General features: G+C 47.9%; 1 protein-coding gene across 5 annotated transcripts in view; it reads right to left on the bottom strand.

The window, feature by feature from the left end:
- Window positions 1-27,836, bottom strand: part of Phc2 (polyhomeotic homolog 2) — a 104,169-nt gene that overhangs the window by 23,528 nt on the left and 52,805 nt on the right. For 2 of the 5 annotated variants that reach the window (XM_046468775.2, XM_046468774.2), the window contains exons 4-10: window positions 25,861-26,019; window positions 24,611-24,688; window positions 24,002-24,166; window positions 22,213-22,365; window positions 20,804-21,116; window positions 7,721-8,124; window positions 7,313-7,478 (exon numbers count right to left, since the gene is read on the bottom strand). In XM_046468775.2, the coding sequence (XP_046324731.1) occupies window positions 7,313-7,478; window positions 7,721-8,124; window positions 20,804-21,116; window positions 22,213-22,365; window positions 24,002-24,166; window positions 24,611-24,688; window positions 25,861-26,019 (1,438 nt within the window). Of the gene's footprint in view, window positions 1-1,733; window positions 1,931-2,269; window positions 2,470-7,312; window positions 7,479-7,720; window positions 8,125-20,803; window positions 21,117-22,212; window positions 22,366-24,001; window positions 24,167-24,610; window positions 24,689-25,860; window positions 26,020-27,836 lie in introns of those variants that run through there. The other 3 variants (XM_046468776.2, XM_046468779.2, XM_046468777.2) reach the window with 3 other exon arrangements.

Genomic DNA, 27,836 nt, shown 5'->3' with positions numbered 1-27,836 from the left:
CCATAGCTATGACAGAAGGAAGAAGGCTGCAATATCCTCTTTACTCTAAGGGGAGGAAATAAAATACACCATGTACACTTGATGAAGTAAAGTAGAAATTAAGATGGGATGTGGAAGAGAAGCAGACAGGGCTACAAGGTGGGTACGTGACAGAACATCAACATCCATTAGTACTTACATGCCACATGTCAGTAAAAAAAAGTTGGGGGAAAAATAAGGGGATGAAAACAGGAAATACTACTTGTAGAAAAGCAGCTGGGTAACTGAGACACCAACTTGAGAACAACAGGAGAGTGGACTAGGAAGCTACCCACTTCCTCAAGATAGAGGATGGAGGGGAAAAAGGCATCTATTCTTCCCAGTGTGTATGGGCAAGCCTGGAAACAGATCCTGGGTGGGCAGAAAAGCAGCACTCACGTGATAAACAGGGCCTGGAAAGGGCAGGTGCCCAAAGAGCACCACTCCCCATCTGCCGGGCCCTCTGTGAAACAAGCCTGCCCTTGTGAAGGAGCCAAGCCAGAAGCCATGGTCCCTGCCTTGCAGGGGCTGGAACCTACATGTAGAAATGAATAGTGGAAAACATAGCTTATCAGCTGATTTAAAAAATGGGAATATCCCCAATCCAGACACTGAAGCTTATATGTGAAAAGCACTTTTATATTCTCCACAGGGACTAGGACAATGTTTTACCTCAAACATTGTATTTTACCTTTTAATGTTTTACCTAAAAATTTAAGGTGTTTTAAGTCTAACTAAACAAAACCCAAACTACTTAGCTATACTGGTATATTAATATTCAAGACAAAATTCCTTGCCCTATAGCTAATGAAGCAGGATATGCTCTAGAGTCCAAATGATGTGAAGCTCTATACTCCTGTGACCCAAAGCTAAACCCTAAGCAATAGGCACCACCACAGGTGCCCTGCCCTGCACTGCACTGGAATATAAGATAGGATTGGAAGTGGGGAATACGGAGCAAGAAGAAATTTCTTTGCTTCATCAGACTGTAATGTTCATGCTGACCTAGAAATCCTGGCAATTCCAACATTTGGGTTGACTCAGGAGGGGAATAAAAATCCCAGGTGAGTGATAATTGGATTACCCAGTAATGCCCCAGGGCCAAATGGCTGGAAAAGGCAGAGACAGTAGGGTCTGGTACAGTGAAACTAACATTATTTTCTAAACCAAAAATCAACACACTCAGGCTGATAGACAATGGGACTTAATAGTTTAAATTGGGGCTGTCCTAGAAAAATTGCAGACATATTATAGATTTAGGTTGGTAGTTTATTTCACAAGGGATCCCTCTCGGGCCCAATATGCTAATAGGCGGGGATTAAGAATCCAAGGAGGGGAGTTCTGTGAGGGGAAAGCTGTCATTGATTTTTGTAAAGCAGGAAAAAGAAAAAGTGTGTGCTCTGTAGACCAGACATGAAGCTGGTAAACATTCTACGTTTGGAGTAGGAAGGAAAGGAAAGTTGATCAGAACCGAAAGTGTATTAGTGAAATCTATTCAGGCAGCAAGGTCAAGGTTAGGTTGGCAAAGGGGGGTCGCACTGGTACAAACTGGCATCCAACGCGGGTGCCACGGGGCTAGGCGTTCAGATGTAGCTTCACCACTGGTTTGCAACCTGGCCTTGGGCAAATTATTTCCCTCTCTGTGGACTTCAAATTTATATAAAGAATCGATCAGATCCCGCTTTTAACGCAGAAAACTAACAAACGTATCATACCTTCATTTGGCACAGGAAGGAGAGAAAACGCTCTTCTAAAAATGGAAGAGAGGACAGGCACGGAACAGCCTGTCCCTTTCTCATCCAATAAAAAACCTCATGAGGCTGAACTAGATTAAGAACAAAACTCTCCAGCGAGGCCGCAGGCGCCTCCGGGATAGGTAGTCCGCTCCCAGTAAAGAGCAGTAGATGCCAGCAGTCCTACTCTAACGGACCGTCCACCCAGGAAATCGTGCTCCCGGGGAGGCGACCAGCCGGGGCGGGGGCGTGCGGGGACAGGGACACACGGAAGCCTGCGGCGCGCGAAGCTGACGCGGCGACTTCCAAGGCTGCGCGGCCGGGGCAGCAGGGTCCCCAGGCGAGGCGGCGGCGGCCGGGCACCTCCCAGGCGCCGAGGCGGCGAACGCAGCGGCTGGCACGGCCTGGCAGTCGAGTAGGCCCGCCGCGCGCAGCCCGGAGGGCGGTGCCGGATTTCCAGCGCGGCGCACGGCCTCGGCCTCTCCAGGCGAGAACCCCTCTCCCGCCCCGGCACTGACCTGTCCAGGGCCCGGCTGGGCCTGGCCGGGCGGGGCCTATGCAGCCCCTCGGCCCGGCGCCGCCGCGCGCGGGGTCCCGGGCCCGGGAGGGCCGCCTCCTCTCCGCCGGGAGCCTCCGAGCCGGGGCCCGGGGCTGCCGCGGCGCATCCGACCGCACCGGCCCTGCCGGCCTCAACAAAGGGCGGCGGGGGCGCTGGCCCGGGCGGGGGCGCGGATGGCGGCTGGGGTTGCGCGCGCGCGGCGGGCGCTCGAGGGCTGCAGCGCCGCGGAGACAATGCGGCGCGTCCGGGACGGCTCCCGCGGCCGCCTCCGCCGGGGGCGGGGCTAGGGCGAGGCGGGGCCCGCGCGCGGGGCGGGGCGGGGCGGGGCCGTGGGCCCGGGCCGCGCGCTTCCTTTGTGCACCCGAGCCCCGCCCGCGCCCTCCGGAAGGCGCGGCCGGCGGGGACGGCGGGGCCCGCGGGGCAACGCGGCCGGGCGAGCGGGTCTGGGTCTCGGGAGGCGAGTGGCGCGCCCTAGCACGGTTGCCCCTGCCCTCCGCAGAAGTGCCCCGGGGCGGAGTGGCCTGTGACTCCCGCCTTGACGGTTCACTGTCTGTGGGGCCTGGAAGGCAAGTATCGTAATAACGACCACCAGTAATTGAGGGCTGAGTATGTGTCAGGGCCTAAGTGAACGCGCCCTCTGTCCTGTGCTCACAGTAACCCTCCAAGTGGTCATTATCCTCCCCACTGGGAACCGAAGATCAGAGAGGGGAAGTAATGACTAAAGTGACCCAGTCATACCTCCATAAAGGGCGTAATCCCTACCCGTTAGGTTTAATGTGAGGGTTAACTGATTTACAAATTGCTTGCAGCGCCTGACGCACAGTGGGAGCCCAATAAATGTTAGTTTTCTTCCCAGAACACACTAGTTAAACCTGAACAGTCTAGAGAAATACCCTCAGTCAGAAAACATGGTAAGAGCTGTGGGGTTCGAACGATGTACAACATGACACAATTCTCACCCCAGGAGCTGGGGATAAACCACAGCGAATTTTTGTCTATTCCCAATATTCCCCCATCTTGCCTTTCTTGGTATTCCTATTCATTCTCTATCATTCTGTCTCTTTTAACCCTCTGGCCTTATACCTTTTGTTTGTTTCCATGTTTTATATTTGTTTTGCATTCTCTGAATTTTACTTCTCTCCATTTCCCATCATTCCTTTTCTTTCCACTTTACTATTTTTCAAGTCTCTTTTTTATTAATATTCACATTTCCTTACCCCCATGTCTCTGCATTTCTTACATATTATATTTTGCTTTACAAACTGAGGTAATGAGGGATTGAATACTCAGCTTCTCTCTATTCCCCAAACATACCCATACTTTCTGACCCCACCCCTTTAACTTCCACTGGTCCTTCTGGGAATGCTCTTTCCTCAACTTTCTATATTCCAGACTCAAGAAATGCAGTGACCAACTTTTTCTGTAAGGGAAGAGAGAGGAGATATCTTGGAATTTACAGGCCACATGGTCTCTGCCCAGCTATCCACCCTGTCATTGGGGTATGAGAGATGCCACAGAACTTCGCTATGAACACTGAAATTTGAATCTCATAGAGTTTTCCTGTTATCACAAAATAATATTCTCTTGATTGTTAAAATCATTATTAGCTTGCAAACTGTTAATACTAGGGTTATGATGGATGTGGCCCTGGGGCTGTAGTTGCCAATCCCTGATCTAGCACAATGCCACTTCCTCCCTGGAATTCATCCCTGTAATCTCTACCTGGCAGGATTTATTTCCTTCCTTGCCACTTGTAAAGCACTTACCTAAGATTCTTCTATGGCATTTAACATGGCACCTTAGCTTTTACTGTAATTTTCTTCCTGTGTACTTTACATCTTTCCCTGCAGATGTTAAACTCCTTGAAGGTTGGGACAGTCTGTGTATTGCCTCCCAACCAACAACGCAGGCATTCACACATACACGAATGCATGGATATTTAAGGCAGGCTTGCTTGGCAATTGTTTCCACTATGCAAGGCTTACTTCTTTCATAAGATAAGACCTCAAGAACAGGATGCTTTTTATGGGTTGATCATAACCACTGAGCCACATCCCCAGCACCACCCCCGCTTTTGTATTTTATTTAGATACAGGGTCTCACTCAGTTGCTTAGCACCTTGCTTTTGCTGAGACTGGCTTTGAACTCGTGATCTTCCTGCCTCAGTTTCCTGAGCCACTGGGATTACAGGCATACACCACTGTGCTCTGCAGAAAGATAATTTTGAGAGCTTTGTGGACAAGATGAAAGAAGGTAGGCAAATGTCAGTTCACTTAGGGGATGTTGGATAAAAAGTCCTTGAACAAAGAATGTTGATTAGCAACAGCCTGGAGACAGGGTATGTAGCTCAGGTAGGTCCTATACAACATTCCTATCAGCAAATTGGTAAAAGACTAGGAAATCGTACTGTATAATTACAGGTGGCAAAGCTAAGTGGAAAAGATAGCATAATGAATAAAAAGGGTTCATATATAAAAAATTCCTTTCCCACATTTTATTCTTTCTGTACCGTGGTTTTCTCACTTTTAAAATAGGGATAAATGATAGTTCCTATTCAGAGGGTTATTGTCAGGATCAAATGAGGAAATGTATGTAAAGCCTTTTAGAAAGAGTTTAATAAATGTTAGGTATTAACTATCACTAATTATTGTTAGGATGGAACTATGGGCTAAATTCACAAGGTAACATTTAGAAGATAAAATTAATCATATTTTGGTTCAAAATATAAATTGTGAAAGTTTGAGATTGAGGAGAGACCAGGCAAGATAGCAAATTCATGGGGAAAAAACAAAACAAAACAAAAACCCTCTGAAATAAAACCAAAACTAAATCCAACCCTCTGAAATTCAGTTGACATAGTACTCTGTGAACCAACAGCACCATTCCCATGAGTGGGAGGAGTTAATATGGGGCCACAGTACATCGATGAAGGAAGGTGAGGGAATTACTACACTAGGAGCCAGGGCCAGATTGATGCCTTTTCACAGTTGTGTGATCTGTAGTTCCTTTAGGCTTTTGTTTTTCCCCTGTGAATCATGGGGATAATAATAATTATCTCAGGGGTATCATGAGTGAGTAAAGGACAGAAGAGTATCCAGCACATAGTAGGTGCTCAGCAAATTTTAGTTCTTTCCTACCTTTTCATGTGGATCTAGGAAATACTAGGAAATAGTCCTGTCTCTTAAAAGGGTTATAAGGATTAGTGACTTTTTAATTTGGAAGTACTGTGTTTAATTTTAGATGTCACACTTTAGAAAAACAAGTAAAAGAACATGGATCGATAAGCAAGACTAGAATGGTAGAAATGGAGGCTTTGAAAAGTCATAGAGAAAAATGAAAAAAGTCTCAGGTCTTTAGCCTGGAGGGGTTTGTCATTGTTGTCCTCTTCTTCTTCTTCTTTTTTTTTTTTTTTTAGAACTGAGGATAGAACCCAGTGGTGCTTTGCCCCTGTGCTCCATCCAGCCCTCTCTTCTTTTTAAAATGTTGAGACAGCATCTCCCTAAGTTACTGAGAGCCTCTCTATGTTGCTGAGGCTGGCCTTGAACTTGTGATCCTCCTGCCTCAGCCTCTCGGATTGCTGCAATTACATGCCACCATGCATGGCCTCAATCTCTCTCTCTCTCTCTCTCTCTCTCTCTCTCTCTGTTAGAGGAAGGTGGTGGAGACATAACAACTGTCAATGATACTGTGAGATGGATTCTTTTTAAAATTTTTAAGACAGAATCATCATCAGTGATGGTCAAGTTCCAGAAGGGCAGGTTTTGGCTTACTTGAAAAGCAACTTTCTGATAATTAGAGCAATTCCAAAAAGAAATGGGCCTGTACTGTCATGTGTAACTAATTAAAACAAAAAATTAAAATTAAAAATAAATAAGTAAACAAATGAAAAAAATGGGCCTGCTTTTCTTTTTCTTTTCCTTTTTTGAGTGTGTGTGTGTGTGTGTGTGTGTGTGTGTGTGTGGTTTTTCAGTGCTGGGGATTGAACCCAGGGGACCCAAGGACCCATGCATGCCAGGCAAGTGCTGGACCAGTGAGCCAAACCCCCAGGCTGCTTTCCAGAATGATGATCCTCTTACCATTGCAAGTGTACAATGAGAATGGATGATTTCCTTCCCATATTTAATTTTTCTAGTATCTTTTCTCCATATTATTTTGCTTTCTATTTCCTTGATCTCATCCCCTATTCCTTTTAGGTCCTTATAAACTTTTAGCCCTACCTTGTTCCAAAGTATTTTTCTCCTCCCTTCTCCTTTTTCAATTTCTAGATTCTTTTTCTCTGGTTTCTCCCATCCCTACTCCTAGCACACACTTAGCATCGTGACTGAACTGCCTCCTTGAGCTGCAGGTGGCCCATGGCTCAAAATGTCACTGAGATGTGGGCCAAGATTGCTGTGCGAACTGGCAGAGAGGGAAAGGGAAGCAAATGGATCTCTATAGAGGGCGGAGGTCCTGCTGAGACTCTCCCATCAGGGAGGAGGGATCCAGCCTCCTAAATCTTGGGCGGTAACTCTCAGACAGGTGGGGACTCCAGGGCTGAGCACAATTCCCTCAAAGGTGCTTTCTGAATCCCTTCTAGATCCCCTTATCTTTGAGATATGGCAACCATCTTGCCATATTTCCAATTTCAAGAAATTGAAAATTTCTCATACTAAATGAAGCAGACAATCAACAACAGGATGCCTTACCTCAACTCTCAACTTGGTGCGACTATCTGCACATACATCTGATACCAGTGACAATGAAGGCTGTAGAGTCTGGCTCTAGAACTTTCAACTCTCCTTTTCTTTCTCTACCAATTTCCTTCTATATCTCCTGGGTCCTCTGTCTGCATCCCTGATGCAGCTTCTCATTTCCCTCTTGTTTCTAACTGCCTAGCTTTCTCATTGCCTCATTGGGTTTACAGTTTACCCTCACGTTCCAGATGCTCAGGTGAAATGTGCCAGGGGATGGCTAGGAAGACCGACTTTCTCCCCTCCTCCAAGGGCCCCACTATGCTTCATACCGTGAGCTGGAGACTGCTGGATGCTAGGGCTCTTGGCTACAGGCAGGCCACTAGGCATGGCAGTGACAATGGCTTGCTGGTGTGGTGATGGACCTGACCGAGTCTCAGGCACACTCTTCTCCCCAGGTCCCACTTCCTTCCAGTCATCAGGGGAGCACTGCTGGGGCTGTTAGGGGCAGGACAAAGAGATTGGTCTTCTCATAAATTGCCTCTGCATTCTCACACACTACCCCCGTTTCTGTGGAGCTTGGGGCAGCCGGCAAGGCTTTAGGATTCAGTCATCTTCCTTGGAACACCCAGAGATGACTTCAACACTCAGCCTACCCAAAAACACATCAAATGGGGCTGTGGGATTGCCTGAGCTGTGGCCTCCCCAGTCGCTCCGCACCCTAGGATCAGCTTACTCACCACTGGTGAAGCAGGCTGTAGTTGTAAGATGACAGCTGAGGTGTGTTGGAACCTGCGATGAGGGGTGTGGGACATGCCCTCGGGATGTCCATTCTGAGGCCCAGGGTCTGGCGTGGGAGGGTGACACTGCTGACTGCTGCTGGGCTTGTGCAGATTGGCAGTGGGACACTGGAGTGGCAGGGTGGGTGTAACTGGGCCCAGGGGCATGGTGTGGGCTTCTGAGCCAGGCTGCAGGGCCAGGCTTGGAGGGACTGAGGTGAGCTGGGGTTGGGACTGGGCTTGGGGTGCAGGTCGTGGCGGCTGGGTCTGCTGTGGCTGCGGCTGCTGTTGGATCACAAACTGGGGCTGCAGGTGCTTTGATGATGGCTGCGAGAGGAGCTGATGTGGCTGTAGTTGCGCATAAGCTGAAGGGGAAACACCAGGTTAGAGGCACAGCTGAAGCTTGTCTGCCGTGGCCCTCGACGCACCCCTCCCGCACCCACAAATAAAGGGCTTCCCCAGTGCCATGTACCCTTTCATGTTTCACCTAGAGCCTGGCCTGGTCAATGCCAGAGTCCAACATATACTCCCTTCTTGCTTTTCTCTTATGTCAAACACTGGGCTCTATGGGCTGCCTGTCAAAGCCTGACTCAAAACTCATGTCCCTTGAGAAGGCTTCCTTGACACATTTCAGAGAAATACTGGATTCTAAGTGTTTCCTCTTCTTCTCTCTTCCAAGCCCAGCACTTGCTGTTCTCTATGCCTGCAATATCTGCAACCTCCTCGCCATCCACCCCTAGCTCTGCGTGGTTCATCCTTATCCATCCTTTTGGCTCTGCCCAGGTTGAGCTTCCTAGAAGAAGAGTCAGTGGACACAGTAGTCCTCCAATACTGGCATTGGGCAGACCAGAGCTGAACTCCTGGTTCCTTTTTTTTTTTTTTTTTTTTTGACAAACCATGGGAACTAACTAGTTACCACTACCTAACCTCTCCAAAACTCACCATCCTAATCCAAAAATTGGAAATAGTTTCTGCCCAGAAAATCACTGTAAAGATGAAAGGAGGGGAAAACCTAAAAATAAAATGTAAGCAAATGACATAATTTGTATAGCAGTGCCTGGCACACAGCCATGATCAATCATTTCTAGATACAATTATAAATATTATTTCCATCTTAGTTTAGGTTCTCAAAGCATCCCTGGTTTACCTCTGTCATAATAATATTTTCTTGGTGGGTGATATTGCTACTTATCTGTCTTCCTTTTAAGTCATGAATCCCCAGTGGTCTGAAACTACAATGTATCTCTTTATCCTGAACCTAACATAGTGCTGGACAGCGATGGGTTTATTTACAAGAAGATAAAACATGTCTTGATCTGGAATTTCTTTCTTTCTCTCTTTCTTTTCTTTTCCTTTCCTCCCTTCCTTCCTGTACTGGAAATTTAACCCAGGGGCTCTTTACCATTGAGTTACATCCCTAACCCCCCCCCCTTTTTTTTAATGTTGAGATAGGGTTTTGCTAAATTGCTGAGGTTGGCCTCAAACTTGTGATCCTCCAGCCTTAGCCCGTCAAGTAGCTTGGATTGTAAGCATGAACCACCACACCTGGCCTGATCTAAATTTCTCTCTCTTTCTCTTTTTAGACAGGGTCTTGGTAAGTGCTGAGGCTGGCCATGAACTTGCAATCCTCCTGCCTCAGCCTCCCCAGTGGCTGGAATTATAGGTGTGTGCCATCATGCCTGTCCTGATCTGGAATCTCTTTGTTTCCATGTGTTGCTAGCTTTTCTTTCTGCTATTTAACTAGGCCGTCTCTTTGAGATTAAGGAAGCTTATATTTTTTAGTAATCCCTTCAGCATCTAGCGGCTGCTCTGTATATATTAAGGATTCAGGGAATTCAGCTCAAGTGATTGATTTCCTCCCACAAATCCCTCTGTTTACTGGCACCCAGGGTAGCTCAGTGATTCTATCCCAAGTAGAAGCCACTCTCTACAGACTCCCGTGGCTGGAGACCCACAGGAGGAGCCTGTGCCATGTGAATGCCCTGGCAGTCACAGCTGGAAGCTTACACATGGATTTCACAACTAGAGGCTCACAACCAAGAAAAAGGCAACTTCCGGTCTCAAGCTAGTATTTTAAAAAGAATTCTGTGATGCTACAGGTACGCTGATTTCAAATTGAGTTAGGCAAGGTACCTTCTTTTGAAAATTTTTGTCTATATGCAACTTTCCAACTGTCTCATCACAGCCCAACTGGAATTCCAAGAAGGATGCCAACAGGAATGGAAAGGAAAGAACAGAAACAAGAAGCAATACGAAGGAAAGTCACAATGGTACAGAGGGAATTTGGATGGCTCATAGATTTTAATCTGAATTGCCCTGGATGGGGGAATTAGGAAACTTGACATTGATGTGGTTTAAGGGGAATGTGTTGAGTTTGAGATGATGATGGGACCTTGGTGGAAACTGCCAGCAGACATTTGGTGATTATAAATTGTCCCAGATCCCAATTTAGGTCCTGTCTCCTAATGCTATGTCAGATAGCTCTGAGGTTACCAATCAGCAAAGATTGTTCATCAGATAAACTAACACTCAGGTATTTTGAAAAACAACTCTTGATAAGGCACCTGAGAGATACTGTAGATGCCTATTAGACCCCAGTGGCCAAAAGGACCTGCAAGTGATGGGTATTTGTGTCACTGAAAATGCAACCCATTCCCATGGACACCGTCATCCCAAGGGCTACCCATCTGAGGTGAGAGCTGGAAGTGGTCCATGTCAGGGGAGCTTAGAGCATCAGTGGTGTGTCCCACCACCTGCTGACGATGTGGTCAGAGCTTCAACTTTTCCCAGTGGAACAGAGTTCTGGGCTAGGTGCTCATATAAATTTTCTCTAGCTCTACAACTTGATTGGGGTGGTTATAGTAGGAAGATTTAAAATTCAGGATTAACAAGATGAGAAAGGAAAGGTTAAAGAGGCAAAAGGTCTAAATCTGTGGAGGACAGAGAATAAATTTAGAGATAATACATATTTGTTGTACCAAATGCTGTAGTTTGGACCTTAAACAACCCACAAAGGTCCATGTGCTGGGAGCCCTGGGAGACTTTAGGTCACTGGGGGTGTGCTGCCCCTGAAGAAGACTATGGGACCTTTGCCCCCTCATCCTCCTTTTGCTTCCTGGCCAGGAGGTGAGTAGTTTTGCTCAACTACTATGAATATGCTTTTGACACAATGTGCTGCCTGACCACAGGTCCAAAACACTGGGGCCAACCAGTCATGGCCTGGAACCTCCAAACCTGTGAGCCCAAATAAACCTTTTCTCTTTATAAGCTGATTGGGTGATTGCTACAGTGACTGAAAGCTAACACCAAAGGCTGGGAGAGGAAACCACTAGCTCCTGGCCCTCTATTCCTGCACTTCCCACCCTATTCCCTGCTCTCCCCTAACCTGTGCTGCTCATAGAAAACCAAAGGGAATCATTTCAGGACAAATAATGCCACTATAACCCAACCTGGAAATAAAGCTCATAAAACTTAAATAAGTTCATAGATCAAAGATCCTAAGGTATTTTAGAGAATGAATAGGTATTTTTGAGGTTAATTAAAAAAGAAAACACATGGTTTAACTTACCCTGGGTAAAAAAAAAAATCCTTTTAATAGAGTATTGCAATAATTTTATAACCCTTTTCCTGATTCCAGTTTCTTTCTGCTATAATTCATCCTATGAATAGAGTGCAAATTAATCTTTCCTAGTGCTCAGATCTGACCCCTGACTGAACGCCACCAAGGACTCTCCTATCTATAGTTGTCCCAAGCCCCTGGCATTCAAGATCTCTTTTCAATATAAACTAACCTTTTTATTCTTATTATTTCTTTGACCCAAGCAATCTTTGCCATTCACTGTGCTGTGCCCTATCCCCTGTACAGTTAGTCCCTTTTCTCATAAACCAAATTTTTGTCATTCTTCCTTGATGCATATAGCCAATGGGACTCTTCCATTTTTTGAACTGCCACTAAAGTTTTTCAGATTAACACTGTCTTCTGAGATGCAATGTGCCCAGCAGTAAATGTGAGTTCTATAGTCAATATGCTTGGGTTTGAATACCAACTCTGTTGCTTACCATCTGTGTGATGCTGGGTAAATGACTTGACCTCTCTGTACCCTTTTGCCATCATCTTTAAAATGGAGGTAAGCATGATATCTATCTTGTAGTTATTTCAGTAAATGACTAATCTTAGTAAGCAAGATTTATGGAACTCATTTGTTTCTTCCAAAATAACTTGAATTTAGAAGATGCTTAGTCAGCACTACTGAGTGAATGAGTATGTTGGGACTTGTTCTCTTTAGAGCCAGTCCATGGGTGAGATGGATATCATCCCACAGGCCACACGGTCTCACCAACAGTCTAGCTGGCTGAACCCTGTACCCAGCCAGCTTATCCTGACCTTCCTGTACCCACCCACCCTGATTCCCTCATTGTGCCATAAGACTTCCTAAACCATCATGTCTGTTGGGCCTCAGTCTTAGTGCCTCCACCTGTGGGGATGCCTGCCTTCTGCTTTTAGAGAATGAATAGGTATTTTCACATCAGTGATCTCAGGTTTAAGGGGCTTTGGCTGGGCCTCAGTTCCTGTTTTCTCTCTGTTTGCCTTAACCTCAGTTACAGGTATTTCCCTAGAGTTCCTGAATGCTTTGTTTGATTCATTTGTAATAGGTACTCTCCTATATACATATTTCACTGATTAAAAAAATTGATTATTCCCCTCCATTTTAGCATCTTTGGAATTGGGCTGCTGCGTATTACACCGGATGCTAGTTTCTTTCTTAAGAGTTAGTAAAATAACTTACATCTTACAATTAAGAGATGTCTTAGATTAAATGAAATGGGAATACTTTATTATTTTGTGTGTAGATGTCCTATTGCTCCAAGGAGACTATATGCTTTTTGAGTCAAAGGTTTTTGAGTCTTATCTTTTAATCCAAAAGATGCGCTCTAATTAAAGCAGTGCTTCTTTTACCTTCTGCTTTGTCTAACATAATGGCAAGTTTGTAGGTGATCAGCAAATGTCTTCTGATGATCACGACAAGATCAATTCACTTTCTCCCTCTTCCTTTCCCTCCCTGTTCAATTTGGGGGCAGTGAGGCCACAATACCAGAAGTCATGTCCTCCCCTCCAGCTAGGATGGGTATATCAGTTTGTGAAATATTAATGTACAAAAATCTCTCCAGACCTTTCTTCTTATTTCTTCCTAAAGACCAATAGCTTCTCCCCAGCTCCCACTCCCTCGCTGCCAGAAAGCTCATTGCTTCTAAGAAACATGGGTCGTTTCTGGGGGATCTCAACCACAGCTTTGCAAAGCCTGATCAATCCTTTGTGTTATGGAGCAGGGGAGAGGCGGGCTGAGGGCTTTTGCAAATTAGGACCTCGCTCAAAGGAGAGACTGCTTTGAAGCATCGCTCAACTTCCTGGCTGGTGCTCTAACCTGAATTGCCTCCTTAGAATCTGAAGAGGCCAATTCACTGCTTCCAAACCAGTGTGTTGATACTAACAAGAGGATTAAGATCTCGCGGGCAGGAGGGCTGACTGAGGGGTCACTGGCACACTCCCTTGACTGCATCCACTGCCAAAATTTATCAATAATAGTTCTCTATTGATCTCAAGGCTTCACATATGTAGGGAACAGCTCACTGTCTTAGAAATACTGCGAGCACCCTGCTTACGGGTGGTGAGTCTGCCTACAGCCTTATTTTTTGAGAGTCCAGTAAACTGACTTCCATTGGAGGATGCCTGTGGGAGAGAAATGGTGTATCTTTTTACCAACCACTACTTTTCAAGATTTAAAAAGTTAAGTGAAGATATACTTTCAACCATTCAGTCAGTCAGCATTTACTAAGCACCTACTACAGAGGAAGCACTATGCTTGAGCTGGATAAAACATGGTCCCTAGATTAGATTACAGTCTAGTAAAAGAGGCAGATGGTAGACAGAGACTTTCGGCATCATTTGGTAAATGTTGTGACAGGATAAGCACAGAATAATAAGAACATGGAAAAGAGGATTTGGCTTTGGAAGGAGGGCAGAGAAGGCTTCCCTCAGGAAGTGCTTAATATGGCTCAGAGTTAGAAATTTCACAAAAGGAACAGCACATGGGGAGACCTGGAGGGATAGGTACTGTGGTGTATTAAGGGACCCACAGAGTGCTCTGTACAGTAGTCTCAGCCCAGGGTGTCTGTAGGAGGGAGCCAGATGAGGAGGCACTTTTAGGTTGGGTCTAAGTTGTGCACCATGTTCAAGAGGTTGCTCTGCTCCAAAGAAGTCTCATGTGACCAGGCTTCAGGAGGTGACTGAGACTGAAGCTAACTAGAGGTCAGAGCTCCACACACACATGAAAAGATGAGGTCACTTTTTAAAATTTATTTATTTGTTTATTTATTCATTCTGGAGATTTAACCAGGGGCACTTTACCACTGAGCTACATCCCTAGCCCTTTTTGTTTTTCATTTTGAGACAGGGTCTCATTAAGTTGCTTAGGGCCTCGCTAAGTTGCTGATGCTGCTCTTGAACTTGTAATTCTCCTGTCTCAGCCTCCTGAGCCCCTGGAATTGCACAACTATATCCGGCAAGGGTGCTCTTTTTAGAAAGACCTAAAACAATTCTACATGAATTTTCTGTGATGCATTCCCTCCAGGCTTAGGGTCAGGAGAGGTTTGAGAGGGGAAGGAGAACTAGGAGGAGTTTCCCTGTCAGAGGAAACTAGGTCATAAAAACAGACGTGTAGGGCATTCTGTCACATTCTGCGCAGCCTTAATGTCTTTGGGTCTGCTTGGCAGCATCTGGCAAAACCACCAGATACTCTTGTGTGGGCAGGATTCCTTGCTGAGTGGCTTGGAGAATTAAAAAAGAAACTGTTTTCTGCATCTCTGCCCCTGCCCTCCCTTGGCAGAGGGAAGCACTACAGGGAAGTGAGTACAGGCATGGGTTTTACAGTCAGGTAGATCTGGGTTGGGTTTGGTTCTGCCACCTATGATCTTAGAGAAACTGCCTAAGCCTCTCTGCATCTTGACTTCCTGTCCTGTAAATGATGATACATAGCATCTAGGGTAATTGTTAGTATCAAACAGAATATTTTGAACCACAAAAACGTTTGCTGCCTTTGCTCAATGACTGGTACTCAGAAGATGCTCAGTTAATGATGACATTTTAAAAATACCATTGCTTTGAAATTCTCAGTTTTCATAATTTGAATCTCATTTATTCCTAATAAGAAGCCTATGAGGCAATTGAGCAGTGTCCCCATTTTACAACCAAGAACTGAGAGTAATTTCCAAATGACTTCCACAATGCAGAAGGCTGAGGGGAAGTTGACTTCATTTGACAAATGAGGCCCAGTGGCTTGCCTACAGCAAAAGCTCCAAATGCTTATGATTGAGTGAATAGCTGTTAACAAGCACAAACGAATATAGCAAGCCCAGGAATATGAACTGTGGCTGCTGAGAACTTTGGAGGGAGTCTTTGACGGATGGACAATGAAAAGGATGTGTTCTGGCAGAAGGTAGGAGGCAAAAGGAATATGTCTGGTCAGGTCAGTCACAAAGGGGTGGGAGTGGGAGAAGAGACAAGACCTATTTGCTTGAAACAGAGGGTCTATGTGAGGAAGCCATAGCAATCAAGTGGTGTGTCGTGGGTCTTGAAGGTCCCACCCAGGTCAGAGAGTCGTCCATCAGCACTCATCAACATGCCGCTTTGTGGGCCCTTATAGAGACTCGACAATCCAACTGGCCAGGTAGGAAATACAGACACAGTGAAGGTCTCTAAACAGGAAAGAAACAATGCAGCTGTTTAGGAAGATAATTCTAGCAGCTTAGAAGGATGTCCTGGAGATCAGTTAAGCCTCATCAAGTCAGCTGGCCTTGCGCAAAGCAGGAAGCCAGTACAGAGGATGCATCATCAGAACCTGGTGATCAACTGGTGATAAGGTAAGGGTAGGAACAGGAAGGGAAAGAGAAGAGCGTTTTCTGTGTTGGTCATTTTCGCAGGCCTCTCATTCATTGATACAGACTAAGGAAAATGTGACCTCCTTTGTTTTATACATGAGGAAACTGAGGTTTAGAAACTTGATCATTAAACCAGTAAGTGATGAAACTGGGATCTGAAGCCAGGTCTAAGTCTGAAGCCCCTGCTTTTCCTGCTAGAACATTCTGCCTCCCTGGTGAAGGAAGTGGGCTTAGGAAGACCTTGGGGTTGTGGAAAGTGGAATCTGGGAAAGGGGAACTCTCCATAGAGGAAGACTTCAGAAGTTTTGTTTTTGTTTGTTCATGAATTCTTAGGGAAAAAATGGTATAAAGTGGGATGAAATCAAAGTAGGAATACCCTAGAGAAGCTGGAAATCTCTGGGGAGAGGGCATGAGAGCAGGGATGGACGCATATTGAGAAGCTATTGGCAGACAGGTGGCAGGTATCTGAGGGGTGGGAACAGATAAGTTCCTTTAAGAGTTAAAAATAAACACAGGGGGCACAGGACTGAGGAGACCCACAGCTAATGGCAGCAGGCAAGGGAAAAGGAAAGACAGGTCCTACCTCCACGCATAGATGGTCATGTATGTATGTGTCCACTTTGGGTTCAGGTGCTTCTCGGGGCCAGCTGAGACAATCCTCCTTCTGTTTCACGTGAAACAGACTCATTTTTAAAAGCATGACCCAAATTTTCATACCCCCTATTAAAATTTCAGCTCTTACTCAGTTATGTAACTCCTGTAGTGCTTAGAATAATGTTTGGCACATAATAGTTGCTAAATCAACAAGAGATAGAGTAGAATCATTTGGGAATGGCAGTTAATTATTCTTTCTGAACTAGATCTTCATTTATGCAATGGAATGATCACCGTTATGATTAAATGAGATAGATAGGTAAATAGTTAGTACAATACCTAGAGCATGGTTGTTCACTAACTAGAAATTATTATTATTAGCTGGTAGCGACCAGGGAAGTAGTATAATAGAAGCCTTAGGTAAAGAATTTTAGGAAAGAAGGAAAGCTGAACAATTCCAAGGCCTTTTGTGTATCACAGTGGGCTCTCTCTCCTCTGTCTCTCTCACACACACACACACACACACACACACAGAGACACACACAGAGAAATATGCATACACATATATGCAGTGAATGATGTTAAGCAAAATATAAAACTCCTCTACTGCTAACCTATATCTTCTGGATTTTCCCCCTGAATAGTAAGAAGAGATTCTTCATCATTTAAATGTGATTCTACAGTAGATAGTTGAAGTGACCTGCATGGCTAGTTCCATGATTTTAGTGTTAGAATTGGTGGGAATTTTGATTTCCAGAGACAACAGGCTCACCTGCATGCACTGCTGTTAGCTGGATTCTGAAAGTAAAAGTGTGTTTACCCCATCGTTTGGTGGCTGCTTTGGAAGGGAAATGTGGTATCCGAGAATCCAAAAATCAGCAAGCATCACATTGTCCAGTCTATTACAGATGGAAATCTCTGCACCCTGACACAGAATACCCTCTGTGATTAAACAAAGCAGCTATGTGGCAGGCCTGCCCAACAGAGAATTCTCTCTTCAGTGTCCTGAGGCGGGTTGAGGTTATGGAACAAAGGCCTGGCATCTGGAAGCAGGACTGGGTGAAAAGGACCCCAGATTTTCAATGACCCAACAGCTCCCTTTTATCACAGTGTCCCCCTCCCGGTCAGCAACTTTCTCCTCACCTTTGGGCTGAGTGTGCACCCAAAGCCTGGAGCTTATCCTCTACAATGAGGACTCCAAGAACCAAGCTAGAGCTGTGGCCCAACTCCTTTAGGACTCCCTGGAGGCCAGGCCCATGAGACCCTTGCTGCCTGCTCCTCTTCTGCCCTCTGTGGTCCAGTCCTCCTATCACTGAGAAGGGCAAGACCAGACCATTGCCTTCCCCTCCAAAGTGCAACCTCAGGCTCCCTTCCTCCCTGTACTCCCCTCCCCCACCCCGCCCCCTTTCAGGGCATAAGGGACCTTTTCTATTTGCAGAGCCTAAAGAAGCTGGTTGCCAAGGTGACAGGAGCAGGAACAGCAGGGAGCTTGCCATGGGGGAGGAGCTTTGCCCCCAAACAGCTGTCAGTGGGAGCAGTCCCAGCTGGGATGGAGAGTTTGCCTCTCGGGGAGGAAACACCCCAGGAGAACACATGCACCCCTCCAGGGTCTCCATTGGCTACTTTCCCTGGGGGCTGCCTGCTAGCTGCCCCCAAAACGCTCAAATAGCAAACAAAACACGCACACCCTCTGCCTCACATGCAAGAGCACACTCCTCCCTCAGATCTTTCCCTCCCTTGGCTCATTCACGGTGGGTCCTCTGGGTAGGAGGCCAGAAGTCACCTCTGCCTGGGGAACTGTGAAGCCCAAGACAGCTGCTTCACGCTGTCCCCAGCAGGCCATAAGAATTATTTTAGTCTTTTTGTTCTGGAGGCCCTCAGAGGATCCAAGCTTCCTAAGCCTCCCCCAGCTGCCTTCCGTTTGGGAGGTGAGAGAGGGGAGTGGAACCAAGGGCTTGTAGAGAGGAGGGGTGGCCAGAATAGGAGAGGTCGGTGGGAGGCAGGAGCAGGGCAAAGCCCACTGATCTGCGTCTCTGGGGAGAGGGTCTTTGTAGTAAGCACTCAGTTCACAGCTGCTCCACGGAGAGTGCCATGGGGCCCTGGCCTCTGTACTGTGTCGGGCACACACTGTTAGTCTCAAGCCACACCTAGGCTCCCGGATCACAAGACTGTTTGTTTCTCACTGATGCTTACAGGGCTTAAGAAGAGAGAGCCTGTCACCAGCTCTGCAAAGTCCAGACAGTCTTAGAACGCCTAGACTCTTTGAGCTTTGGGTCAGGATCAGGCAAGGCCAAGAAGGCCCCAAAGCAATATAAGAACTAAGGGGCAACCTGGCTTGATTAAGGACAGAAGCTGACTCTGCCAGATATGGAGTTAGGTCTCAACTTTACCATTTACTACTTAGGTGACCTTAAGAACTTAGAATATACTAAGTTCTTCTGAGCCTCAGTTTTCTTATCTATAAAATGGATAAATACCTACCTTAAGGTTTTTTTTTTTTTTTTTTTTTTTTTTTTTTAAGATTTAAATGCCTAGCAGATTAACAGATGAGGGACTTTCCCTAAGTGCTGGTCCCTTTCTATCTAATTTCCTTGAGAACCCAGAGATGTCTAGCAGGAGGAAGAACCCAAGAACTGTTCTTTCTTTTGAAAAGTTGTTAGACTTTGGGGGGATTGCTTAGGTTTAGAGAGAAGCCATATGTTGGACTGGGCAGGAATGGGGTTCTCAGGGAGTCCTGAGTCCTGGTATTGTTCAAGGTTCTGTGGGTCGAGTGAGAATGTAGAAGAAACGCAGCTTCCAAGTTCTAGCTGGAATCCAAGCTGCTGTCAGCACATTGTAAGATCCCCTTGAGTTTCACCATTCTGAGCCTCAGTTTCTTTTCCCATAAAAGGAAGAGGCTGGAGTCTCTGGGGAAAGCCATGTCAGCCACTGAGAAACTTTGGGAGCCACGGCGCTTCAGCAGGGCAGTGTCTTCCTCACTCAGCAGTGGCCACTTGGAGGTAGCAACTGGCCCTTTGTCCCAGGTGGTTTCTGGAGTCTCAAAAAATGAATAAATTTATTTCAGCCCAGTTTTTTCCAACTCAGGGTCATGCTCTCTATGTGCTTCCCTCTGTCTGTCTGGGATACCTTTCCTCGCTTCATCTGCTGGGTCACTGCTCATGCTTTCAGGAGATGGCACCTCTGACCATTGTGCCTGGCAGTGAGGTGATCATCTGTGGTCCACGGTACCTAATAGGATTATGAAATTGAATGGATTTGTTTATATATCTGGTTTCTTCCCTTTGCCTGCCCGCTCCTTTAGGTAAGAAGTCATATTGTGAGCTGGGCACAGTAGCTGTAATGCAGCGGTATACCAGGGAGGCTGAGGCAGGAGGATCACAAGTTTGAGGCCATTCTCAGCAACGTAGTGAGACCCCGTCTCAAAAAATAAAAAGGGCTGGGATATGGCTCCATGGTATACTGCTTGCCTAGCATATGTGAGGTCCTGGGTTCAATCTCCAGAACTGTGTGTGTAAGTGTGCGTGAGCGCGCACACACACACACACACACACACACATGCTTAGATGATCTTGGTTTTAATTTAGAGTAAACAAATAGAGGGTTTTCAATAAAAAAAGATGCAAGTTACATTGAATGGTAAAATGGCCTGGATGAGGGCAGAGGGTTAGTGGTTTTCTCAGGTATATGACCAGAGTCTTTCTTTAATACCAAGCCATATTGCCCGCCACTCTATTTATTTCCCTAGACCGATACAGTCTGGCTTCTAGGACTTTTGGCAGATTTTTCCCATTAAAGATTGCCTATAATAGGCAGTGCTGGGAACATTTAGCAAGCAGGGAAAGGAGTCTAGCCAGGGAACACTGATTCATTCCCTTTGCAGAATTTGCTGTTTTTTTCTTTCTTTTTTTAATCTCCTCGATCTATTCTCGAGTGTCACCCTTACTGGCAAGCCTTTCTCAGCTCCTCTCTACAAGGCTGGCCCACTCTTGCTCCTACAGTGGCTGGAGCTTACAGCCTGTCTGTACCTGTCAGTCTCCCCACCTAGACTGTGCCCTTCTTGCTCTCATTGATCTCTGCACACCCAGATGTGTGGCAATGTGACTGGCAAACACCAGTAAACAAACGTCTGCTGAATGATGAGAAGACAAATGCTCTACTCCCCACTCCCTGCGTGGCTCCTCCGTGCTTCTGGCTAGCCCCAATTCTTTTCACTGAGACACAGGGAATTTGAAAATTGTCCACCTGCCAACCTCTGCTCACTCAAGGTTAAGAGATATGATAGTGTACTCCAAGATCCACTGTGAAGAACTCATTTATTCCTACACATCTGGCTTCCTTTCTTAAAGTTAGAAACAGAAATCAAACTAGAAAGTTGAAACAGAATCAGGAGCTGATGAACACCTCAAGATTGGAAGAGGGGAGAGAGACACACAGCTGGTCCATGGGGAAAACGAAGGTTTCAAAGATTCCTCCTGACTCACAGTCTGGTCTGGATTCTGTTCCTGGAGCCCTTACCTGGTGCAATGAGGGGGTGGGCAGCCACAGCAGGAACAGTTCGGCTGAGCCCAGCCCGGCCCTCCACGCTCCCTGGCAGGCTGCCATTGCCATCTCCTTTCTTGAGTGGCTCCACCACACTGTCAGTTACGCCAGGCTTGGCACCTGCAGGGGAACCCTGAGCAGTGTTCCTGCCCTGTGATGGGGTAGGCAGAGGCTGGCTACTGCCAGGTGTGGGTTTCAGGGCCAAGCTGGGCAGGACAGGCTGAGTGGGGTTAGGGCCCGAGGCTGCTGCAGCTGGTGTCTGCTGTGTTCGGAGGGTCAGGTTCTGTACCTGGAAAAGAGGGGTCTTTGGGAGTCCAGAGAAAGTGGGCAGGAGAAATGCTAGCACAACCAAGATAGAGGACTTAGGGATGGATCCAGCAGTGGCTGAACAGGATAGTGGGTTATAAAATTAGACAGAAAAAGAAAGAGTTAGGGCTGAAAGAGGAATCAGAAGCAAGTGAAATTCTAGAAAGAATAAGAAAGATCACTACCCTACTGGATCCACCAGCAAAAGTAACTGAGTTCTCAGAAGCGACTGCTCCCCGGCTGGGGCAGGCGGGGTCAGGGAGGCCAGGCTCTTCCCCCGGTTAGCCTCCCTCCTCCCCAAACTAACAAGGTTGGATGCATACCACTGGAAATAATTCCCAGATATAGTGAGCATGGGGCTTCCCACACTGGAAAAGGCCAGGGCAAAAATGAAAGTTAACTGGCCAGGAAAGCCACTAACAAAGCATTATCTTGTCCTCAAAATAAGGTGAACTCCAGGCCTTTGCAGAAACGGGCAGCATGTTTACTCAGCCTGGTTCCTGGTGCCCTCTGCTGGATACATGGAAGCTGTGCCAGACTTTGATAACTGCTACCCAATCCTAGGCTCCCATCCCCATTCTGGAGATGGGGTAAAGAAATGGGAGCTGGAAGGACTCCTCCTTCCCCAGCAGCTCCTAGAATCTCCACCGCCATAAGAATATCCATGTGCTGCCAGCATAAAGCAGGAACCCAGGATTCATCTTCTCCCTCTCTGTGCCATTTCCCCTGAATCCTGGCAGAGCTGGCACATGTAATCAGAATGGGATTTTCCCCTTGCAAAGCAGCAATAAGCAAGTTATCCCGAGGAGTGTTGTGGGTGTATTAAACCCTCAGCATGCTGCCCTCTGAACCCTAACTGTACTTGAGGGAAAAACAGCCAAGAGGGGCTGAGGCTGTCTACACAGGAACTGAAGAGCTGGTCTGGGAGCAGTGGGCTGTCCGGTCTCCACTTGCTTCCTTAGAAGAGTCCAGCCTTTCCAGAGACTCAGAGCTCCTCCAGGGCTGCCCATCCCCAGTGTCCTACCCCTGTAAAGTGCTGCCCACCCCCCCCTGCCCTCCCACAAACATGGGATCCTCACCTGGGCGGGGGTGGGGGGCCGGGCGGGGGAGCCAGTGCCGAGCTCAGGCTGCACAGTAGCGACGGTGGCCGTGGGCGTGAAGATGAGCTGAGGGGACAAAGGAACAGTGCCGCCTAGGCTCCTAGCTACCTGCACCAGGTTACCTGGCTGGGCCTGGAATCACAGGAAACGAGGCGCCTTTTACCTGCCCCATGTGGGTTCAGCCACAGGGCAGAACACTGTAGCCAGGGAGCAGAGATGGGGTTGGCTAGGAAGTAGAAATAAGGAAGCAGGTAAGGGCAGGGGTCCCAAGGACCACCTGAAAGTTTCAAGAGGCTTATAGTGTGCTGACCCATGCTGGGCAGTGACAGGATGGAGCAGGAGAGCTGCTCTGGGACTTCAGAACACTGTGAGGGGCTCATTCTAGGTGGGTGGGTGGGAGGACACCCTGAACTCACTGTCTCCTCACCATCCTGGCCAACAGGGACCTTAGACAGGTGCCCAAGGACTATTTTCTGGGTCTAATTCAACCCTAACCCAACGGCTGAATCAGATCAAAATTCCCCTCCAGAAGGGACCAAATCAGACATATGCTTTTGGTCATTTTAAAGTCAAATTTGGAGGAAGGGGCCTAGGAGCAGCAATAGCAGAGGAAGTAGACAACCTGGAGCTGTACTGTGTCTGAATCTCATCTGGAAGGGCACAGGTTACTTGCCATTCCCAGCTGGCACCTCACCCCGTGTGGGTCTAGACTGCACCAGTGTGGACAGGCTGCGGTGCTGTCAGGGTTTTCCCCTCAGCTCCGTGGCCACGCTTCCAGGCTCACTCCTCTATATGTGTATGTCCTGCTTTTGGAGAGCAGCAGGCAGGCATCGGGGTCCTAGTGGGGGCACTGAGTGGGACATGGGGGTGAGTGAAGTGGAGGCAAGGGCAGGTTTGGGAGGTATCAATGTGTGGCTGTCAGTTTGCTAGGGAAGTGAAAGTCAATTTGATGTTGTGTGTCTAAGAGGCCTTGCTGGAGAATGGAGATGAACCTCAAACGAGGAACTCAGAGCCCAGGACAGGCGTATGGGAGCAAGACCTAAAAAACTCCAGCTGCCAAGTTCTGGCCATAAGAGCAAAGGGAGGGGCAGGACTGCACTATTCTCAGGATGGTGTGCCAAGGGGCTGATGAGAAAACTCTTCAGCATGGGAAATGTGAGGTATAACTCAGATGGGAGCTCAACACGGGCTGAATGTTAGTTACTGCCTGCTAGGGAGAATGCTGTCATTGTCCCAGGGAATTCTCTGGGGGGCAGCAGCAGTAAGCATCAGGCCCTAAAGCTGCACCTCTCTGCTCTCCAGTGTACCTTTGGCCCCTGAGCTAGAGGTGGTCAGTCCACGCAAGAACTGTCAGAGTAGGGGAAGATTCCATTTTGGGAAAGTACCTGTGTGTATGCTCATCTTAAGTCTGAGTGTGGAGGATCGGCTGGGCATGGGCCCCTGCACACTCTACCCTAATTAGTTCTCAGGAACAGTTTCTGATAAGAAGGAGATGATTTTATTTGCTGTAGGACAGGGAAGGGAAGTATTATGGGTAACTTCTTCTCAGCCTGGAACCCCACCCTTCCTTGAGTCATGGAGTCCACACCACATTCCCACTCAGCCTTCCAGACCACCCTTTTTCATTCTACCCCCTTCCTCTTGCCCCTGTCCCACAGTACTTCTTCCCCCTTTTCTTGTCTCCTCATTTTTCTAGTCTTCCAGCTCCCAAACTCTCAGCCTGTGTCTTCCTGGCCCCAAATCTATGGCTCAAGCCAGGGGTACTCACCATCTGTGCCCTGAGATACATCTGTGCTTGGCTGGCGGTGAGGGCTGGAGAAGATGTGTTGCCCAGGAGCACGGCCTGCTGGGCAAGGCCTGAGGCTGTGGCTGAGTTGACACTCTGAGCCCGGTTGATGAGCTGGGCTGCTGCTGGGGAGGTTGCCAGATTGATCTGATGAAAGAGACACGTGCAGTAGGGAAGAGGAGGCTCTGACGTGAATTATGTTCCCTCATTCATTTCTTGCTCTCCCTCTCTTCTGTTCCTTGGTTTATGTAGCCTCCTTTAGAACCTCTGGTCCTTGGGTCAAGGAGTTTCACCTAGAACTTCCCCATCTCCGGCCTAGGTACAGAGGTTAAGGGAGGACTCAGCATTCAAAGGGGGAGCTAGCAACAGAGCCTTGACACTAGAAAGATGACAGAGCATTGATATAAGGCTTAGAGAGAAGTATGCACTTTTTTTTCCCCTGGCAAGAGCAATAGACTCCAGATATGATCCTGCACAGCTAAGGATTCACTAAGGATCGCTGGGTCCAGGAACTCGTGAGCATCTTAGGTAAGAAGGAAGGAGTTGGTCCAGAGCTATGGGTGCTGTGTGCTGCTCCCAAGTTCTACTCACCGAAGGTGACTGGGCCGGGGCCTGAGGAGACGCACTGCTGCCAGAAGTGCTCCCTTGTCTGCTGGCCACTAGGCTCGCCTGGAAAAGAACAGACTCTTGCTACTAGTGTCCCAGCACCCCACCCCCACTCATTTTTGAGCTCTCATCTTCCAGGGACAGTGGTAAGGACAGCAACCCTGGGAGCCCAACCCCATCATGTGGCCTTGAGAAAGGGCCCAAGGGCCCAGTCTCCCCTTTCATAGGGGGGGATAATGACCATACCCAGCTGAAAGGTTGCTGGGAGGACTGAACAAGAGAGCACAGATACTAAGCACTCTGTCAGCCATTGCTGCTGCCCGTTTCTGCAGCTCTCTCCAGGCCTCCACCACACCCATGCAGCTCGCTGCGCCATGCGGAGAGTGTCGATACTCTGTCTCACGCATCAAAAGCTCCCCTCTGCCTCTCCTCTTTGTCATCTTTCAAGCATCAGTTTTGATGTTATTCCAGTAGGCAGACCTTCCCTGACTACCCAATGTAGGGTCATCTTCCTTGTCCTTCAGTGACAGTATCTATTCTTTTCTGTCATAGTACATACCACAACGGAGATATTTAAATAGCTTCTTTTCTTGACTATTTTGGTTCCTATATACTTGCTAACTCCCTACTCCAAGCTCCAAGAAGACAGGGTCCACAGCATACCCAGTGCCTGACATGAACTTTGCATAAAACATTCTTTCAGATGGATGGATGGATGGGTAGGTGGGTGGATGGCTGGATGGGTGGATGAGTGGGTGGATGGACAGATGGATGGATGGGCGGATGGGTGGATGGACGGATGGATGATGGATAAGTGGATGGAAGGATGGATGGGTGGATGGATGGATGAGTGGATGGATAATGGATGACCGTGTTCTTCTCAACTACTGGGATCAGAGGGAAACAGACAGAAAGTGAGTCTGGCACACCCTTCTCCTGCGAGTGCCTCATTGGAGTTATGGTCCCTTTCCCAGCAGCACAGTGATGTGGTTGAGGAAGTGGCTCTCCTAACACTTCTCTATGGGACAACCTGTGAGAATTCCAGCTGCTCCACTCACTAGCTGGGCTCTCTCTGTTCCTCATCTGCCAAAAGGAAATGATGGCAAGTCCTCACTAGGACTCTGTGGACTGGCAAGAGGAGACAGGGGACGCATTGGCAGTACCCACTTCTTCTTCCTCTTGCTCGCACAGTCTGGACACCCCATGAGCCTCATCCCCGCTGCCAGGCTCCTCACCTGCTGTACTGCCGCCAGGCTCTGGAGCTGGGCACTGCTGAGGTGCTGCTGCTGCAGGGCGGCTGTCTGCAGCATGAGGTGCTGCTGCTGGGCGGCGTACATCTGCTGCAGGTACTGAGCCGCAGTGCTGGGCTGCCTGTGCAGGGCCTGCTGGATCACCTGGGAGGCAGGGAGAGTGGGTGCTGGAGATGTCAGCTGGCTGCATGGCACACCCTTACTGCAGCCATGGCTTGTCAACCCAGCTCTCCTCAGCTGCTCGGGGAACCCCAGGATCTGTGACCATTACCACAACCCACTGCCCTCTCCAGAGCCTCTGACTCAAGAGACATCTGTTAGAAGAGTTTTCTGTCTATTTTTGCTATCTTGATTAGTCTCCAGCTCCTCCCTGATGGGCCTGCTCCTGCATCAGTGCTGTGAGGAGAGTCGCAGCAGCACGCCACTGCTCTAACCGGCTCTCCCAGAGTCAGAAGCCTCCCATGCCAGGCTTGCCAGGTACTGTCTCCCCCAAGCACTCTGCAGCCTCAGATGAAGGTGAAGCAAATGAGGGCAGAATGAAGAGAGGTTCTGGGAAGAAGAGCTGTATCAGAGGGGCCAGGTTCAGCAGAAGCAGCCAAACTGAGACTCATGCAAAGGCAACTGCTTTTGCAGAGGCTACAAGGTTGAATGGGTGCTACTCCCCAGGTTTGACACACAATGCTCAGAGGATCCTATCAGTCCTGAGAAGGTGGCCTTGCAGCATGCTGGGCCACAGGAATGACACATTCCCCTTTTCTTCTTTCCCTCCCTCGCCTCTTTTCTCCTCTGCTCCCTCTTTTTAGTGACTATCTCCCATTCTGTGGCCTTACTGCTTACTCCCTCCTTCCTGATTGGTTGAACAGCAGCCTCTAGGAAATGATAAAGGGCTATTGTTTGATCCTCCCCCACTCCCAGGAACAAAGAGAGCTGGATGCTACGCAGCAGGCTTCAGGCCCTCTGTCTTCTTCTTAGGAGGCCCAGAGACATTTATTCTCTCTCCTACCTTTGCTTCCCAGCTGGTACCCAGCAATAGTGCTCCCTGGGTTCTGGCCTACTCCCTGCCCTCAGCTCTGTGGGATCCTTGGCTATAGGGCTGCTCCTGACCCCAGGCCCTGCTAAGGGCGAAAGCTCTGGGCTCAGACTTGGGTTTCTTGAGAACAGGCTGATATCACAGATCCTCCGTGGGCTCTGGTGTCTCCCTAGAAACCCCAACCCCAACTCTTGCACATATTTCTCTGACTCCTCTCTCCCTAGTACGCTCTACTCTCTCAGATCCTCTTCATTTGGATTCTACTTTTTAACCCCCTGTTGTCCCCAGAATTATCTGCTCTTTTTCCCCTTAAATTGGCCCTTCTTTTTCCTTAGCCTCCTGAAAGTGACCTTTCCAGCAGTTCAGCCAGCAGTACCTGAGGTTCTGACTCTTCCTCACCAGAGGGAGTCAGTGGATGGGCCAGGAGGAGCTCCCAGTGGCTCTGCCTGGGTGTAAATGCAAGGTTGCCAGAGCAGAAGCCCCGAGCCCCTTTTGCCTTGAGTTCTGATGAGTGGTGGGAGAAGGGCACATCCATGATGCCAGATGCTGGATACCAGAGCTCAGATACTCATGCATGAAGGGGCAGGGGAAGAGGCAGGGAGTAGGGTGGGAGCTGGAGACGTGGTTAGATTAACTGTGAGGCAGAGATAACTAGGAGAGGGACAGTCCAGGTCATCCACTAAATCCATCTTCTTTAGCCGAATTTCTCAGGCTTCTCACTGTCTGCTGTGGCTTCTCCCCCACTGTCTTATCTGGGCCTGGGGCCAAAACGGGATGAGGTCACTCCTCTAGTACAGCAAAATTACTTAGAGTAAACATTTCTCAACTGTGGCCTCTCTCTTCTGCCTATATTATCTAGGAACCTCAAACAGATATTGTTGTGATTAAGAACATGGGCTTGGGGTCAGATTTAGGCTCATTTTTTTTTTCT

Source organism: Marmota monax, unplaced genomic scaffold, assembly GCF_021218885.2.
Source record: "Marmota monax isolate L192 unplaced genomic scaffold, Marmota_monax_Labrador192_F-V1.1 WCK01_AAM20220418_F8-fsc00008, whole genome shotgun sequence".
Classification (NCBI taxonomy): Eukaryota; Metazoa; Chordata; class Mammalia; order Rodentia; family Sciuridae; genus Marmota; species Marmota monax.
Note: the sequence above shows the minus strand (reverse complement) of the source record. Positions and strands in the feature narration are given on the sequence as shown.